At 41.4% G+C, this 17,872-nt stretch overlaps 1 protein-coding gene across 3 annotated transcripts in view; it reads right to left on the reverse strand.

Annotated features, from left to right (window-relative positions):
* The window catches only part of Stim1 (stromal interaction molecule 1), a 168,261-nt gene that overhangs the window by 41,262 nt on the left and 109,127 nt on the right, over positions 1-17,872 (reverse strand). For all 3 annotated transcript variants that reach the window (XM_090348303.1, XM_090348302.1, XM_090348305.1), the window contains exon 3: positions 13,903-14,017. In XM_090348303.1, the coding sequence (XP_090204429.1) occupies positions 13,903-14,017 (115 nt within the window). The remainder of the gene's footprint in view (positions 1-13,902; positions 14,018-17,872) is intronic.

Consider the following 17,872-nt stretch of genomic DNA (forward strand, 5'->3'; position numbering starts at 1 on the left):
GAGGTGGCGCTGTGGCTTAAGTGGTAGAGCATTACCCTTGAGAAAGCCCAAGGACAGTGCTCAGGCTCTGAGTTCAATTCCCAAGTCTGCCAAAAGAAAATTTTTTAAAAAAGCACTCTGGCTAGCAAGAAGCCAAAACAGTTTTGAGGGAAATGATATAGTGAGATTCATTCCCTACCCCTTAGAATCCATATCAAAAACTATCTTTCCGCCTGTGCCGGGAGCATGGCCTCATGGTAGAGTACTTGCCTACTATGCACGAAGCCCTGGGTTCCATTCTTTGGTACCACATACAAAGAAAAAAAAAGCCAAAAGTGGTGCTGTGGCACAAGAAATAAAGTGCTAGCCTTGAGAAAGCCCAACAACAGTGCCCAGGCCCTGAGTTCAAGCCCCAGGACTGGCAAAATAAACGAGTTAAAATTCAAGTACCACCAAAAAGCCTAAGTCGGGTGTTAGAAGTACATGCCTGTAATTCCAGCTCTTGGAAGGTAGAGACACCAGCCTGGGATATATAGACACTATTCAAAAAAAAAAAAAAAGAATATATATATATATATATATATATATATATATATATAAAACTCTGGTAGAGCACACTTCAAATCTGAGGTTGTTTCTGAGGTAGTCTCATATGATTCAGAAACATCTTATATGAAAAAAAAAACCAATATTGAAGGCAAAAATGTACCAACCTCAAGGTCCTCCACAAGATGCTATAGCCAAGGACAAAAACATGTGGTGTTGAGTGGTGAGCAGCTGTGGAGATAGCTATATCCAGAGACATGAGAAGTCAAAAGGGAAAGTGTCAAGATGATTGGGAGGCAGTAAGGAGGGAAGTAGGAGAAAAACGTGAGAAGGAGTATCAGTGTTCATGAAGTAATATACCTGATGTATATAACTACAACCCCTCTCTATACATTACCCTGACAATAAAATATAATTTCAAAAAAAAGTAGGGGGAAAGTGTTTAGTGAGCTCTAAAACTACATCCTAGAAGACAAGACACTAGAAGCTTAGGTAAAGGGTGTGTAGATACCAGTTAGTTAAGTGTGTAGTTCCCACACAAGAATACATTAGATAAAAAGAGAAAATTAGGCCGGGAGTTTGGCCTAGTGGTTAAAGTGCTTGCCTAGCATGTATGAAGACCCGGGTTTGATTCCTCGGTACCACATACATAGAAAAAAAAGCCGGAAATAGTTCTGAGGCTCAAGTGGTAGAGCTCTAGCCTTGAGAAAGCCCAAGGACAGTGCTCAGGCTCTGAGCTCAAGCCCAGGACTGGCAAAAAAAAAAAAAGAGAAAATTAATTTCCAAGAGATACATTCAAGTTGTAGGACTTGGAAAAAGGATAATTGAGTCGGGGTTAAAGAAGTGTTGAAGAAAGTTGAACTCACTAGCTTATTCCTGACAATGATAATATGTCCTCAAACATTATAAATGTGGTCTTTGACTGTGGTCTGGAGAGTCAGTTAATGAAGTTGGAGAAGAGTGACACGCCTACATGAGGCAGACAGACAAGTGCTGGCCTGCAAAGTGCAGAAAACAACACACTCCTATCTATGCTGCCACTGGAGCTCCACCTAAGCCTGTACAATGCAGCCTTTCTCCTTAAAGGGGAGAGGAAAGAAGGCCACTCTTTTTGTTGCTAGAAAGGCCTGAGGCCAGTGATGCTTCAAGGGCCTTTTGTCTATTAGGAGGCTGCCTAACCACAAGAGCTGGCAAATAGAGACATAGAACTCCTGGCACAGAACTCCTTTATCAATACCCTCCCAAGCAGCAGTCAGTCTAGTCTATGGTTCTCAGCCTCTACACCAGGGACACTTGGGATGGAAGCATCTTTGTTGTGGGGCTTGGCTCATGCATTTTTGCAGGATTAACATCTCTAACATATATCTACCAGGTGCCAGCTGCATGCTGCAAGTTGTGACAATCAAAGATGTTCCCACATACTGCTAAATGTCCCCTGGGAGACAAAATTGCCCCCAATGACTACTCTAAACATGGCATTAAGGAATAGATTCTTTAAGGAGGTCACTATACTCCAATGCAGATGAATTCGGACAAGTTCCTACATAGTTTAACTACAAGGAGAAGGAATAATGACTTCAGTGTATCACACCAAGGCAGTTTTATTTGTTTGGTTTTGCTCTATGTATCATTCTGTTACCTAGGCAGCAAGCCTATCTAGGTAGGACTTGGCAACATAGTGTCATCCACCCACAGTCAATGTAGTCTGAACAAAATAATCCCTAACAAACTGTATCATATATATTAAGTATATCTCAGACAGAATAAGTTTCAATAAGATTCAAAAACAATAGTCCAGTGAAGCTATAAGGATCTCTTGTTCTTAAGACTCAACTACATAGATGTTAAGGCTTGTTCTGTATTCTCATTCCAAACGAGGAAATGGGAAAAATCCCTGGATCAGAGTGAGGAATAAAGCAACACCAAGTACAGAGAGCTCACTGTTAGCAAGAGGCTACAGAATTTGGCAAGGAGAGTTTATAAGAGCATACAGATACAGACTCCAGATGATTTGTGTCCAAGTCCTAGGAGGACATGTAAGCAAGACTGATATTTTGAAGTCACAAGTCTCCTCAAAGCCTGACCTGTGGCTCCTAACCAGATTGAAGACTACATCTCTGAGCAAAAGAATGAGCAAGGTTACATGGAATCAGAGAAAGCCAACCTCTGGAAATTTTATCACAGTCCTTCAGAAGGGAGACCACAGAAGGTGACTAATCTTACTCTCTTATTATCTCCATCATTAGTATATATGTAGTACTGGGGACCACTGAGCTGAGGGCCTTGCACATAGTAGGCAAATACTCTTAAAATTCAACTACAGCTCTACCCCTTAGCTTTTTGATATCTCAGTATGAAGTCAGACGGTCTTGGAATTGGCTATGAATAGTCCAGGCTGGCCTCCAATTCATGAACCTCCTGGGCTTCCCTACAGATGGGATTGCAGACACTATACTGGGCTCCAACATTGCTATAATCTGTAAAAATAACTTTAAGTACACATTGCCAATACATGCATATCTGTTTATAAATTAGAGTCACATATTCACATTGGGTAAACTGTAAAACATACATAAAGATAGAATAAATGCAAATACAAGCTCTACAGTCCTATTCAAATAAACAAATAATGACAATCTCTGGATGGTAGATCACTCATTAATAAGTCTTGTGGGTACTTACACTATGCTTCCTCACTTCATCGCACATATTTCTTACAAAAGTAAAGAATAGGCCAGGAGTTTGGCCTAGTGGTAGAGTGCTTGCCTAGCGTGCACGAAGACCAGGGTTCAATTCCTCAGTACCACATACATAGAAATAAGCCTGAAGTGGTGCTGAGGTTCAAGTGGTAGAGCTCTAGCCTTGAGAAAGTCCCAGGACAGTGCTCAGGCCCTGAGCTCAAAACCCAGGACTGGCAAAAAAAAAAAAAGTAAAGAATAAAGTAGAAAAAAAATGTAAAAACAAGTTGTGCACTGGTAGCTCACTCCTGTAGTCCTAGCTACTCAGAAGGCTAAAATCTGAGGATTGTGGTTCAAAGCCAGCCTAGGCAGGAAAGTCTGTGAGACTCTTATTTCCATAAACTACTCAGAAACGTCCAGAAGTGGTACTGTGGCTCAAGTGGTAGAACTCAAGACCTGGGTACTGTCCCTGAGCTTCTTTTGCTAGAGTTTAAGACCAGGCTAGACAACTTAATAAGATCTTGTCTCAAGATGAAAATTTTAAAAGGGGTTGGGGATTTTGCTAAGTGGTAGAGTGCTTGCCTGGAATGAGAAAGACCCTAGTTTCAATCTCTAGTACATCAAAAATAAAAAACCACAATAAACATTTAATCATGTCAGGTGATAAGTATAATGAAGAAAAATTTAAGCAATAAAAGGGTAAAAGTGAAAAGAACAGTGGACAGTAGTTTTAGGTTAGGGAAGGCTTCTTTGATGAGTAGACATATGATCAGATAGGGAAGTAAACACGTGAGCCTTGTGGATACTTGGGCAAAGGACATGCCACAGAAGAAAAAATAAGAATTACTAACACATGAGCTATAGCAATATCCCAACAAGTGTGCCAAGGCAGATACTGAACCACGTCAATTCTTCCTCTTGCCAGGAAAAGAACAGCAATACAAAATGGGCTCCTGAGTCACTATCTCTCTCCCATAATGGACTTGTGGCGCCTCCAGATGAAGCCTTCATCTACTTTTGTGGTTTTAAACCACATCCCAAGAGAAATATGTCTGGCAGGAAATTTTCCAGTATCATTTTTTGGTCTTCCTCATACAGCTATTAGTCAATTTTCTGGCCACTTGGTCAGACTTTGGTCACATTTGTTCAGCTAGTAAATATGGCACAGCAGCTACCACTGTGGGCCTTCAAAACAGGTGGTTTGATTTGATTTGAGACCTGCCACTTATTAAATGTAGGTCCTAGGATTTTTATCAGCACAGAGATGAATCTCCATGATCTCTATTCTTAAAATCTCTCTTCTAGAAAGGGAGACGTATGAGGAATAAAATAGTAAGTGTTAGATCAGAAAACAATGTAAGGTGTTTTCAGAACACAGAAAAAGGACAGACTAACCAACTGTGAGTCAGAAAAAGCATCCCCAAACTGAGCTTCTTATTTGACTTCTCACTGCTCCGAGGGAGTTCACAGTCTTCTCAAGGTGACTGTTTGCAAGACAGTGGAGGCCTGGAACTAGTTAATCTGAGCAGGTTCATTCTGGTTCTCCCTAGCACACTGGCATCTTCATTTTCTATTATGATGTTAATATCAACCCCTTAACTATCAATACCACAAAAATAAACATGGGCATGGTGCCTAGGCCTCCTGCAATACCCCATTAGGTTTATGCACAAAAACTAGTTCTTTCAGGGCCCACCAGAACATGCTACTGAATGAAGACTATCTAAAGGCTAAGAGAAAGCCAGACTAGGGAAGAACTGGCAGCATGGCAGCAGAGTTGTAAGAGAACCTAGAAGCTCTGAAATGAACTATATGATGACACAGTTCTAGAGACAATGGTAAATAAAGTTTTGTCTCTTGCCTCCTACACTGGGATAGGGCGTGTGCTAAGGGTTAGGTAAAGGAATCATATTAGATGATGCCCTCAAGCAGACTGATGGGAAAATAGGCAGGGGGCTGATCACTGCAATTAATGTGCTAAATGCCAGAGGCTGTGGGACCACAGAAGACACCCAATTTAGCCTGTGATTTTCAGGAAAGATTTTGTAAAAGGAGGAGAGTTAAACTGAATCTGAATTGCCAAATAGGACTTAATAAGATCAACAGAGGATAGATGAGGAACAGAAGGAATAGCACATGAATGCATGGGGGTTCCTAGGTATCCTAGGAACTGCTGATAAGTCAGTGTGAGTACAGAGGAAATTCATGAGTAGAAAATAAGAAAATAAATGGCTAAGAGAAATAAACATGAACCTACATGTTCAACTCATCAAGCATAAGACCTAGCAAACAAAGTTAATTAGAAAAAGAAATAAAAGTTATGAGATGGGGGAAGAAAGGCAGGAGTTTAGCCTAGTGATAACCAGAGTGCTTGTGTAGCATACATGAAGACCCAGGTTCGATTCCTCAGTACCACATACATAGAAAAAAGCTGGTGCTGAGGCTCAAGTGGTAGAGCTCTAGCCTTGAGAAAACAAGTCCAACGACAGTGCTCAGGCCCTGAACTCTAGCCCAGGACTGGCAAAAAAAAAAAAAAAAAAAAAAAAAAAGAAGAGGGCCCGGGAGTTTGGCCTAGCAGTTAAAGTGCTTGACTAGCATGCACAAAGACCCGGGTTCGATTCCTCGGTATCCCACATACACAACCAAGCCGGAAGTGGCAGAGACGAGACACAACCAAACCGGAAAAGTGGCAGAGACAAGACTGCGACGGCGACAGAGAGCGAAAGAAGCGAGCTGAGCTGAAGTGAACAGAGCCCAACCGAGTGGTGGCCGGAGCGAGCGGGGCCGGAGCGAGCAGGACCGGAGCGTGCGGGAGCGAGCCGAGCCAGAGCCAGCGAGGCCGGAGCGAGCCGGGCCAGAGCGAGAAGGGGCCGGAGCGAGCAGAGCCAGGAGCAAGCGAGAGCTGGCCGGGCCGGAGCGAGCGGGGCCGGAGCGGGCGGGGCCTGAGCTAGAAAGAGGGCCTAGCCAGGCCGGAGCGAGCGGGGCCGGAGCGAGCGGGGCCGGAGCAAGCGACAGCTGGCCGGGCCGGAGCGAGCGGGGCCAGAGCAAGCCAGGGCCGGAGCGAGCGGGGCCAGTAGCAAGCTGGAGCGAGCCGGGCGGAAGCAAGCGGGGCCAGAGCGAGCGGGCCGGAGCGAGCGGGCCGGAGCGAGCAGGGGCGGAGCGAGCGGGGCCTGAGCTAGAAAGAGGGGCCTAGCCGGGCCAGAGCGAGCAGGGCCGGAGCGAGCGGGGCCTGAGCTAGAAAGGGAGGCCTAGCCGGGCCGGAGCGAGCAGGGCCTGAGCGAGCGGGGCCAGAAAGAGAAAGGGGCCAAAAAAAAAAAAAAAAAGAAGAAGCAAATTTGACAGAATCCACTAGGCAAGTAAGTTTAACAAGGTTACAGAATGCAAGGTCAATAAAATATGTGGACCCATATAGCATATGAATTAACATACTAACAATTAACATAAAATGATATGAGAATTAATTTCAGATAATTGCTTATAGAAATATAAATTTTTACATATTGATCTTGCATTCTGCAACCTTGTTAAATAGATAGCTAAGGGCTGGGAGGTTGGCCTCGTGGTAGAGTGCTTGCATAGTATGCATAAAGACTGGGGTTCGATTCCTTGGTACCACATACACAGAAAAAGTCAGAAGTGGTGCTGTGGCTCAAGTGGTAGAGCTCTAGCCTTGAGAAAGCCCAAGGATAGTGCTCAGGCCATGAGCTCAAGCCCAGAACTTCCTAAATAAACAAACAAACAAACACACAGCTAGAAATAGCTGTAAATAGCTATTTATAATAACATCAGAAACTATGAAATTCTTAGTGATGAGGCTGAAAAAATGTGAAAGACCTGCACAAAATATTACTGATAGGGAACGGGGAAAACAAGATGAGGGGTGGGGGAGGGGGGAAGGGAAATGGGGACCATGACATGTGAAAGGGTATCAATGTGTGGGAATTAAGGCACCATTTATCTGGCAATATCATGTAACCCTTCTATTAATTACAATAAAAATATATTAAAAAATATTACTGGGAGTGAGCAGGAAGGGGTGGCATCGTCCAGAAAGGAACATACTCTTTACCTGAGTTATGTAAATATAACCCCTCTGTACATCACCTTTATAATAAACAACTTTAAAATTTAAATATTTTTCTGAGAGCACATATATCTCCTAAACAGAGAGCTGAATTTTATTCATGGGTGAAAAGACTCAAAATTGTTGGGGCATTAATTCTCTCAAATTAGACTATAGAGAAAAGAAAATGTATGTTTGTATATAGACTTACACATGAAGGTTCACAGTCTTATTTACAATAGTGAAAAAGCTAGAAACATTACAAATGTCGTTAGTGAGATGATGCATAAGTTGTGGTATATCTCTACTATTGAATAACACTCAAGAGTAAGTGGTAGAAAAAAGAATTAATTCCTTTTTTTTTTTTTTTTTTTTTTTTTGCCAGTCTTGGGCTTGAGCTCAGGGCATGAGCACTGTCCTTGGACTTTCTCAAAGCTAGAGCTCTACCACTTGAGCCTCAGCACCACTTCTGGCTTTTTTTTTCTATGTATGTGGTACCAAGGAATCGAACCCGGGTCTTCATGCAAGCTAGGCAAGCACTTTAACCACTAGGCCAAACTCCTGGCCCCAGAATTAATTCTTTATACACTAAAAATTTGAGTGCATTTCAAAATATGTTGAAGCCAGGTACTGTGGCTCAGGACTATAATCCTAGCTACTCAGGAAGCTGAGATTTGGTAGTCAGAAGCCCACCTGGGCAGAAAAGTCCATAGACTCTATTTCTAAAATAACCATAAAAAGTCAGGCTAGAAGCATGGCTCAAATGGTAGAGAGCCATCCAAGTAAGTACAGATGAGCAAACAAAAGGCCCAGAGTTCAAATTCTAGTACCAATAAAATACTACTATACAGATATAGATACACACACACACACATACACACACACACACACACACACACACACACACACAGGCACACACATTGGGGGAAATAGATGAGATTTTTTAAGTACATATTATATAATTCTATTTATATAAAACTCTAGAAAATGTAAACAAATCTATGGCAGCTAGATAATCAGTGGTTGTAAAAAGAGATTACAGGGGGCTGTGAGGAAACTTTCAAAGGTATTAAATACAGTCACCATGTTTATTGTAGTGATGGTTCCACAGCTATGCACAGATGCCAAAATTTGGGAAATAATGTAAACATTTACATTTTTATATCAAAAATAACTCAGTAATCTCAGTTAAAAGATGATAAGACTGAACTAAGTATCATAGAAGAAGGAAATAGATACATTTCAAGATAAAGACAAGTGCCAGTGGCTCACACCTGTAATCCTAGCCACTAAAGAGGCTGAGAACCACAAGACTGCTGTGCAGAGTTCGTCTTAGCAGAAAAGTACATGGAATTCTACCTCCAAAAATAACCAGCAAAAAGCTGAACTAGATGTGAGGCTCAGTAGAATAATGATCCAAATGAGCATGCAAGCCATGCAAGAATGCAGCTCTGGCCAATGAGCAGGAACTCACACCTGTAATCCTAATTACTCAAGCGATCTGAGGCTGACAGCTCAAAGCCAATCTGGGCAAAGAAGTCTGTAAGACTCTTATCTCCAACAACCACCAAAATAGCCAGAAATGGTGTTGTGGCTTAAGTCGTAGAAAGCCAGCCTTGAGCGAGAAAGCTCAGGGACAGTGTCTAGGCCTTAAATTCAATCCCTAAAACAAACACAAAATGAAAAAAAATAAAAATAAAAAAGAGCGGGGCTCTAAGTTTAAACCCAAGTACTACATCTTTAGAAAATTAAGGTAGTGGGCTGGGAGTTTGGCCTAGTGGTAGAGTGCTTGCCTAGCATGCACGAAGACCCAGGTTCGATTCCTTGGTACCACATACGTAGAAAAAAGCCAGAAGTGGTGCTGAGGCTCAAGCGGTAGAGTGCTAGCCTTGAGAAGTTGAAGGACAGTGCTCAGGCCCTGAGCCCAAGCCTAGGCCTGGCAAAAAAAAAAAAAAAAAAAAGAAAATTAAGGTAGTATCCTTAGGTGAAAATATGAACAGAAGTAAGATTTTATCCTCAAGTGTGTATTTAAATATAAAATAATTTACAAATGTTAAATCACCAAATGGATGCCAGTATCAGAAAAAAAAAAAGTTATGAAGGAGCTTGGGAAATAGCCTAGTGTAAGGCTGTGCATTTGAGTCTTAGCACCAAAAAAGGAGGAAATAAGGATCTGATAATGTAAGAGAAAAAAAAACAATTATACCTTTCTTCAAAAAAAAAAAAACACAGTAGTAGCAATAGCTGAAGTTTTTAACTAAATAATTTGAAATTAGTTTTTAAATGGCTAATAGACTCTTACTCTGGATTTAGGTAAAAGTAAAAAGAGGATGGCAACTCTTACATATGGACCTAACTTTTGAAGTCATTTGGGCAGAGATCTGCTGCCACTTGGCCTCTCTCGATATTATATCAACGGTTCTGCTGACTTTCTCTCTAAAACCTCCTTGTCTCCATTACTGCCTATGCTCCAATGCTTCCTGCACAAAATCCCTTCACTCTAAAGAATGGGACTTACAGAAATAGAAATATGTCAACTTATTTGTTTCCAAGAGTCTGGTAAAAAATAAACAAACATTTCTCATGGCCAAGTCTATACACACATTAGAATACCAGATCCTTTCACTTATACCTGGAATGATATTACTCAAAAATCAAAGATAGACAGTAAATATGTATTTGGTTTATAAAAATGAGGAAAGATGGGCTAGGAGTTTGGCCTAGTGATAGGGTGCTCACCTAGCATGTACAAAGCCCTGGGTTCGATTCCTTGGTATCACATACACAGAAAAATGCTAGAAGTGCTGTAGCTCAAGTGGTTAAGCACAAGCCTCAAGCTAAAAAAGCTCAGAAACAGCACCCAGGCCCTCAGTTCATGCCCATAACAACTAGAACACACACACACACTGGCGTGCTCTCTCGCTTTCTTTCTGTCTGTCTGTCTCTCTCTCTCTCTCTCTCTCTCTCTCTCTCTCTCACACACACACACACACACATCCATGAGGGAGAAGAAAAGTAATAAGGCACTTTTGTATAGAAAAAAATGAAAGCCAGTTTGAAAATCCATGCTTTACTCTACTTCTCACCATCCACTGGCTCAATCATATGCACAGTTCTGTTGCTCAAAAAGTCTGCAAAATCTACCTAGTATTCCTTTAAAAAACAGCCACTCTTTCTACCTTATATGGTCCTGAAGAGACAATAAATTACAGATCATCTCTAAGTGCTTCACACTCCCTCAGACTAATCACTACCTTATGTAAACCTGTAATCTACCCTACATCAATCTGATTCTCCATCAGCACTCTCACCCATGCCATATCTGACTCCCTCCCTAGGGAATCATCTGTGAACAGCCAGTTAAGAAAGGCTAATCCAATCTCTAAGGTCTGATGCTGGGATCTCTGGAATTGACTTGTTCTTGGTCATTCCTCAAGTCATCCTGGTCATTTCTTCCTAATTTGATTAATAAAGATGAGATATGATAGAGAATCATAGAATGTAGCTCAATAGTAGTGCTTCCCTAGCACACACAAGACCCTGGATTGTATTCAAAGCACCACAGGAACATGGCAGGAGATACAGAATTTGAAAAATTCTCTGAAGATAGGAATATCTTCTTTTTCTCCCTTTGTAGTTGTGGGGATTCAATCTAGTGCCTTGCCCATTCTAGGCAAGACTCTGTCACTCAGCTATATCCCCAGTCAAGGGTACCTTTCTTTTCAGGGTTGGCCTCTTGAGTCACACTTGGATTCATCATAATGAGATGGATCAGAAAGGGGGCTTGTCACCAGAAAGATGAAAATAAAACTTTAATGAAAGTAAAACCAAAGTTTAGTTGAGTTTTCTATATGACAAATATAGTGATGTGCTAGGAGCACGAAGTGATCTGATTCCACAAGTGCCATATTCAGGAGTCTCCCAGATCTCTAAATCTTTTGGCTACTCCTAATTTATAGCCTTTATAATCAAACTATGGTGGTAAATAAAGGGCTTTCCTAAACACTGTGGATAGCCCTAATGAATTATGGAACCCAAGCAGATTGTGGGAGGTCCTAGAGCTTTACTTCACGTCTGAAGTAAAAGCCATCTTGTTGAGGACCATACCCTTAACTTGTGAGATCTGAAGTAACTTTGAGTAGTTAGTAACTACCTCTCCTTCAGTTAACCGCTGCATTTGCCCCATTTTCCTCATCTGTAAATGGAGATAGCCATAGTATCTATATTTGTTAGTACTTGTAATTCTAATTACTTTATTGTTGTTTTAGAGGTGATATACAATGGGGTTACCATTATATGTACCAGATAATAAGTACATTTTTTTCCTTTTGCTTAATATCATCTATTCCCTCATTCTCTCTCATTTACTCCCTCTCATCTTCACCCATGAGTTGCTTGGTTCACTTTTATCAATGCCCCAGAGCAGCCAAAGGGCCCTGCTGCTGCACATTTTCACCAGTTTTCCACAGATTCTGTGTCCTCCCCTCACATTCCCTCAGATGTGCACCTATGTACACCATGTGTGAGGTAAAAAATACAGAGTTGGGGCCAGGAGCTTGGCAGAGTGATAGAGTGCTTGCCTAGCAAGTATGAAGACCGGGGTTCAATTCCTTGGTCTCACATACATAGAAAAAGCCAGACATGGTGCTGTGGCTCAAGTGGTAGAGCTCTAGTCTACAAGGACAGTGCTCAGGACCTGAGTTCAGGCTTCAGGACAGAAAAAAAAAATAGAGTCATCTAAAAATGAAAAGACAAATTAAGAAATGGTCCTTTGTTTCCTTATCTTTGGAGTTCATTTCAGTATTTATATTATTTTATATACATATGAAGAGGTGCTTGGGTATTACAGTTTGGTGCTTTTTTCCTAAAACTATCCTCTTTTGATCTCATTGTGCATGTGTATCTTATACTCCGTAATATGCATAAAACACTTATACTAATCCCAAACATATATTAATAAATACTATATAAAGGCAAAGTTGTCTTGAATTGCTATTATTATTAAAGTCCAGTGAGGATTAATGTAGAGATTAGCAGGCTATTCAGCAAAGATCTAAATAACATAGAATAAAAACACTGGCTTCCAACATGCCAGAAAGTGCTAACAACACTAATCACACAGATAGAATTGATATTAGCCCACTAATGCTTCAACTGCAAGTGATCACTATTGATGTCTATATCAGCTTGCTAAATTCAGGCCAGCCAGTTTGATCCAGTGCCAGAATATATTACATTTTTTTGTAAATCTGGAAATTGTTACTCTAGAGAGATGTTCAAGGACAGAGCCCAGGCTCTGAGTTCAAGCCCCAGGAAGAGAATGCTTCTAATATTGTTACTATCAAAGGAAGCTCTAGCTATATATATAAGAGGATGATTCTACTATGTCAAGACTCTTAAAAGTGGACCTTTGCTTTTGCTCAAAAGCACTCTGCTTACTTTAAGCAGAAAAGATTAGGGATAGCATGCACCCAGGCCCTAAGTTTAAGACCCTGGACCAGCACAGAAAGAAAGAAAGAATGAAAGAGAGAGAGAGAGAGAGAGAGAGAGAGAGAGAGAGAGAGAGAGAGAGAGGGAGAGAGAGAGAAAGGAAAGGAAAGGAAAGGAAAGGAAAGGAAAGGAAAGGAAAGGAAGGAAGGAAGGAAGGAAGGAAGGAAGGAAGGAAGGAAGAAAGAAAGAAAGAAAGAAAGAAAGAAAGAAAGAAAGAAAGAAAGGGAAAGCGAAGGGAAGGGAAGGGAGGAGAAAAAAGAAAAGAAGGAAAGAGAGAGAAAGAGAGAGAAGAGAGAGAATAAAGAAGAGAGAAAGAAAAGAAAGAAAAGAAAAGAAAAGAAAGAAAGAAAGAAAGAAAGAAAGAAAGAAAGAAAGAAAGGGAAAATGTTCCAGAAGAGTAGTCATAGTTTGGCAGTTTTACATATGAAAAAGACCTAATGTTTTCACTAATAAAATTCAACATGAGCCAGGCTGGTGTGCCCACTGAAGGCACTAGCATCTAATCAAACTGTGTTAACAGATGTATGGGGTCCAGAACTGAGAAGTTGACTATCCAGTTCAACTGAGTTGATTATGTCAACTCTGTAAAAATAAAACTATACTTAGGAGTCTCTGTCCAACTCCAGGAACTAAGAAAGACAATAACAAAGATGTTTACAGGAAGCCAAGAAAGAGACTGAGTAAATGGAGTAAATGTTTTCCACAAAGAACCAGCGCTATTTAACTTACAAAAGAGGAGACTCAGAAAAGAACTCATCATCCACCTAACCCTGGAATAATCTGGGACAGCAGAGTTGGCACCAGGTAAGGGGCTGCCTCAAGGCAACACCACGTTTCTCCTTTCTAACGATAATGCAGCACAGGCTGGGAGATCCTATGAGAGGTGATCTGAGGAGAAAAATACACACTGGAATTCAAAAAGCATTCTGATAAAGAACAGTTCCAATTCTGTGTGGAGCACCTTCACCCTTCCCAGCAGTGACTACAGTCATTCTCATTCAGTGACTTCACTGAATCATTTCAATAACCAACTTTTTATTAAAGATTTTATGTTCATGTCCTTGTAAAACTAAGTTGTTACCCATCTCCTCTCCTCTCCAAACTTCCCAATAGCTGGCACTGACACTGAAGCTGCCCACTCATTACCTTCTGAGGACTTCCAAGCCTTCCACAGGTCCTCCACACTGATGAGCTTATCTTCACCATGAAAGGTGCTGTGTTTCACTGTTGGGTCATGGTAATTGAGGTCTTCCCTCAGGAACTGCAAGAAGAAAAGCACACAATTCATATGAGAAATGTAGGAACTACCCCATCAAGATCTCCACAGATTATCTGGCTCCAAATATCCATGCACATTCCACTTGACAAATGCAAAAATGTACCATATATCACTCACATACCTTTCCATATGTATTAGCTGCCAATGAGACTGTACTTTCTTCTTTATTATATGTTTTATTAAAAAATATGAGACCTACTTATAAGTAGGTTTAATAAATAGGGTACAGTGTGATACATGTTTGTAATCCCAACTACTCAGGAGACAGAGGCAAAGTGATTTTGTGTCCAAGGAAACATGCACAAAAAATAATAAGGTTCTGTATCAGGAAACAAAATAACAAATGTGCTAGGGGTGTAACTCCAAATATAAAAGTGTTTGCTTAGTATGAGATAGCCCACGTACAGCAATCTCTTACTTACAGTGGCTCTAGACAGTAATCCTAGCTAGTTAGGAATCAGAGACCAGAAGATCATGGTTTGAGACCAGCTTCAGCGAAAATAAGTTCTTGAGACTCCCATCTCAACCAGTGGATAGGTGCATGGTGTGCACCTATCATCTCAAGCAATAGGAAGAAGCACAGGAGCACATGAGGGTGACTGGAGCAGCCCAGCCTGCCCTGGCCCAAAGTGGGACCTACCTCAAAAATAATCAATGGAAAAAGGTGCTGGAGGAATGGCTCAAGTGGTAGTGCACCTGCCTAGCAAGTGTAAGGCACTGAATTCAATCCCCTGAATAGTTGAAATAAACAAATAAATTAGAAAATCTTTCTTCGTGCTTTCTTTTAATTAGCAAAAGGTAAGTGATAACTGATTGGAATTCTAAAATGAGAGAAAGAAATGAATTAATGTTGATGTTGTTTACATACTAAGTAATACTCTGAGAACTTACACAACATTTTCTCATCTAATCCTCAAAAACAATGTATTACTTGGGGCCGGGAGTTTGGCCTAGTGGTAGAGTGCTTGCCTAGCATGTATGAAGACCCGGGTTCGATTCCTCGGTACCACATACATAGAAAAAAGCCGGAAGTGGTGCTGAGGCTCAAGTGGTAGAGCTCTAGCCTTGAGAAAGTCCAAGGACAGTGCTCAAGCCCTAAGCTCAAGCCCAGGACTGGCAAAAAAAAAAAAAAAAAAAAAAAAAAAAACAATGTATTACCATACCTATTTTACAAATGAGATTTTAATATTCTCAAAAATCCGGCCGGGAGTTTGGCCTAGTGGTAGAGTGCTTGCCTAGCATGTATGAAGACCCGGGTTCGATTCCTCGGTACCACATACTTAGAAAAAGCCGGAAGTGGTGCTGAGGCTCAAGTGGTAGAGCTCTAGCCTTGAGAAAAATCCAAGGACAGTGCTCAGGCCCTGATCTTAAGCCCAGGACTGGCAAAAAAAAAAAAAATAGCAGACTTTTCCCCAATTCAAGTTAGGATTAGATAAGCGAAATTACTTGATGTGATGATTTTAAACATGTCCACAGATTCTTGGACAGTCCTTCCATTAAAGGCAGATGCCCCTTCCCTTTCCTATAAGCTGTCATAGTGACTAATTCCTGTAGTTGGGACAAATGTCTTCCAAGAGTCCATGTGGCATGGTCCCCAGGATATCAATAGGAGACAGCAGAACTTTTGAGAAGTGAGCTGTCCTTAAATAGCTGGGGCATATGATGGAAGGTGTCTGCAGTACCTTACCTAATGCTGCCTTTTTCCTTTTTTCTTTGCTCTTTGGCAAAGAAGCTACTGCATTTTAGACTAGAACTTCCAGACCCACTGGCTAAAATAATTTCTCTTTATAAGATAATTGCCTATAATAAAAGAAACTGACCAACACACCTTTTAACTAAGGGAATGTCACAACTGTGATGCTGCATGACTTTGAAGGAAGAAAAAGCAACATGGATTCCACCTTATTCTCCCAGGGACACATACATGGGATGGTAGCAAATGGAGCTCTGGCCTCACTCCTGATTCCTGTATCTACCTGGCAACAACATGCAAGAGCTGACAATAGCTGCCCACTCTGAAGACAGTGTGGTCTACTTTTCCACTGTTCCCACCACGCATAGGTGCAGCCCAGATTACTCAGGTATGATATCTTCATACTCTCATAGGCAAAGAGATTACGATTCCTGCTGTACACAAAAACATTCCGTTAAACTTGTACACACGCCAGTCCTGAGGGCTTGAAGTCATGAACTGAGACTGTGTCCTGTCTCTGAGGTTTTTAATGGTTGTTGTTGCTGGATGTTTGCTTGTTTTTGCTGAGGGCTAGTGCTCTATCACTTGAGCCACAATTCCACTTGTAACATTTGGGTGGTAAGGTAAGAATCCTATGGACTTGCTGTCTGGGCTGGCTTCAAACTACAATCCTCAGATCTCAGCATCCCAAGTGACTAGTGTTACAGGTGTGAACCATCGGTGCCTATCTTCTGTTCAAGTTTTTTTTGTTTTTGTTTTGCCTGTCCTGGGGACTGAACTCAGGACCTGAGCACTGTCTTTGGGCTTTCCGCAAGGATAGTGCTCTACCCAAGCTACAGCACCAGTTCCAGCTTTTCTATATATGTGATACCAAGGAATCAAACCCAGGTCTTCGTGCATGCTAGACAAGCACTCTACCACTAGGCCAAACTCCCGGCCCCCTGTTCAAGTTTTAAAGCACACCACAAAGGTTAGCTGTAATTCTTACTGGAGGAGGTTAAGAAAAGGACAGAACAAAAGGATTCTTGATAAAGAATGGCCTTTGCCATGCTCCCACAGCTCCTGAACATTCCTTTGTTAGTGAGCCATAAATCTATTCTCCTTAACAAACTATATACTTGCTGGGAGAAGCTCCCAGTTATCCCACCATAAACAAAGAGAACAGGAATGTTACATTGAACCAGAACTGTGATGCCCAAAATATTGGAGGGGAGCACTATCACACATCAGTCTGAACATGAACACTGCTCCCACAGCCAGCTAATAGCTAAAGTCTTATTTAAAACAAAGTTTAAAAGGAAAATCAAAACAAAACAGGCAGCTTTTGGCTCTCATAACAAGAATTTACAGTTTTAGACTCAGAACATGCAGCTCCTCTTTCAAGAAGGTCCAAAGGGGCTCCCTTGAAGTCCAAGTCCTGCCTCACCCTGTGGAATGCAGCACTGGCTAGAACTATAGTTCAGTAGGCTTGCCTAAGCTCCAAGGCACCGGCTGTCACTCGGTATATTTAGCTCAGAACACTGATCTCTCAGAGGCAGCACAAAGCATGTAACCCCATCCAGAGTAATTCAACAGTAGTGAAGTTTATGTGGGTGGAAACAGAGAAGAGAAAGACTTCAATCCAGAATCCCCACAGAACTTCCACAACATAGGCTCAGCCAGCTCCCTTACGGCAAAAAGCCAGAAAATCAACACTGGTTGCAAGGATCTGGGCAGCTCTCCTAGACTCTACCTTAGAACCCATGACTTATCCAATCTTGCTACCTATCTTCTACTCTTCTCAGTATTTCAAACCCACAAGTCTTGAGCTTCATGCCTTCCAGTTTTTGTGCACTTAAAACATCTAGCAAGGTCTCATTTGATTTTATTTTCTGAGACAGGTGCTTGCTCTGGAGTCCAGGCTGGCTTCAAACTCATGTTTCTCCTGCCTTACCCTCTCAAATGCTGAGATTATCAGCATTCACTACCACAGTTGGCTTAAAGACACACATTTTACCTATGACAGCTTCAAGTGCCAGTGATATAGAGCTGAGATACAGATGTTTCAGGGGTGAATACTTGTCTCCAAGTGACATCAGAAGCTATTCTTCACTCATCTTTGTACATCTAAGTCTCATTTCTGCCAGTCGATCTACAATATAAAC

This window comes from Megascapheus bottae, chromosome 16 (assembly GCF_031878675.1).
Source record: "Megascapheus bottae isolate mThoBot1 chromosome 16, mThoBot2.hap1, whole genome shotgun sequence".
In the NCBI taxonomy this organism is placed as follows: domain Eukaryota; kingdom Metazoa; phylum Chordata; class Mammalia; order Rodentia; family Geomyidae; genus Megascapheus; species Megascapheus bottae.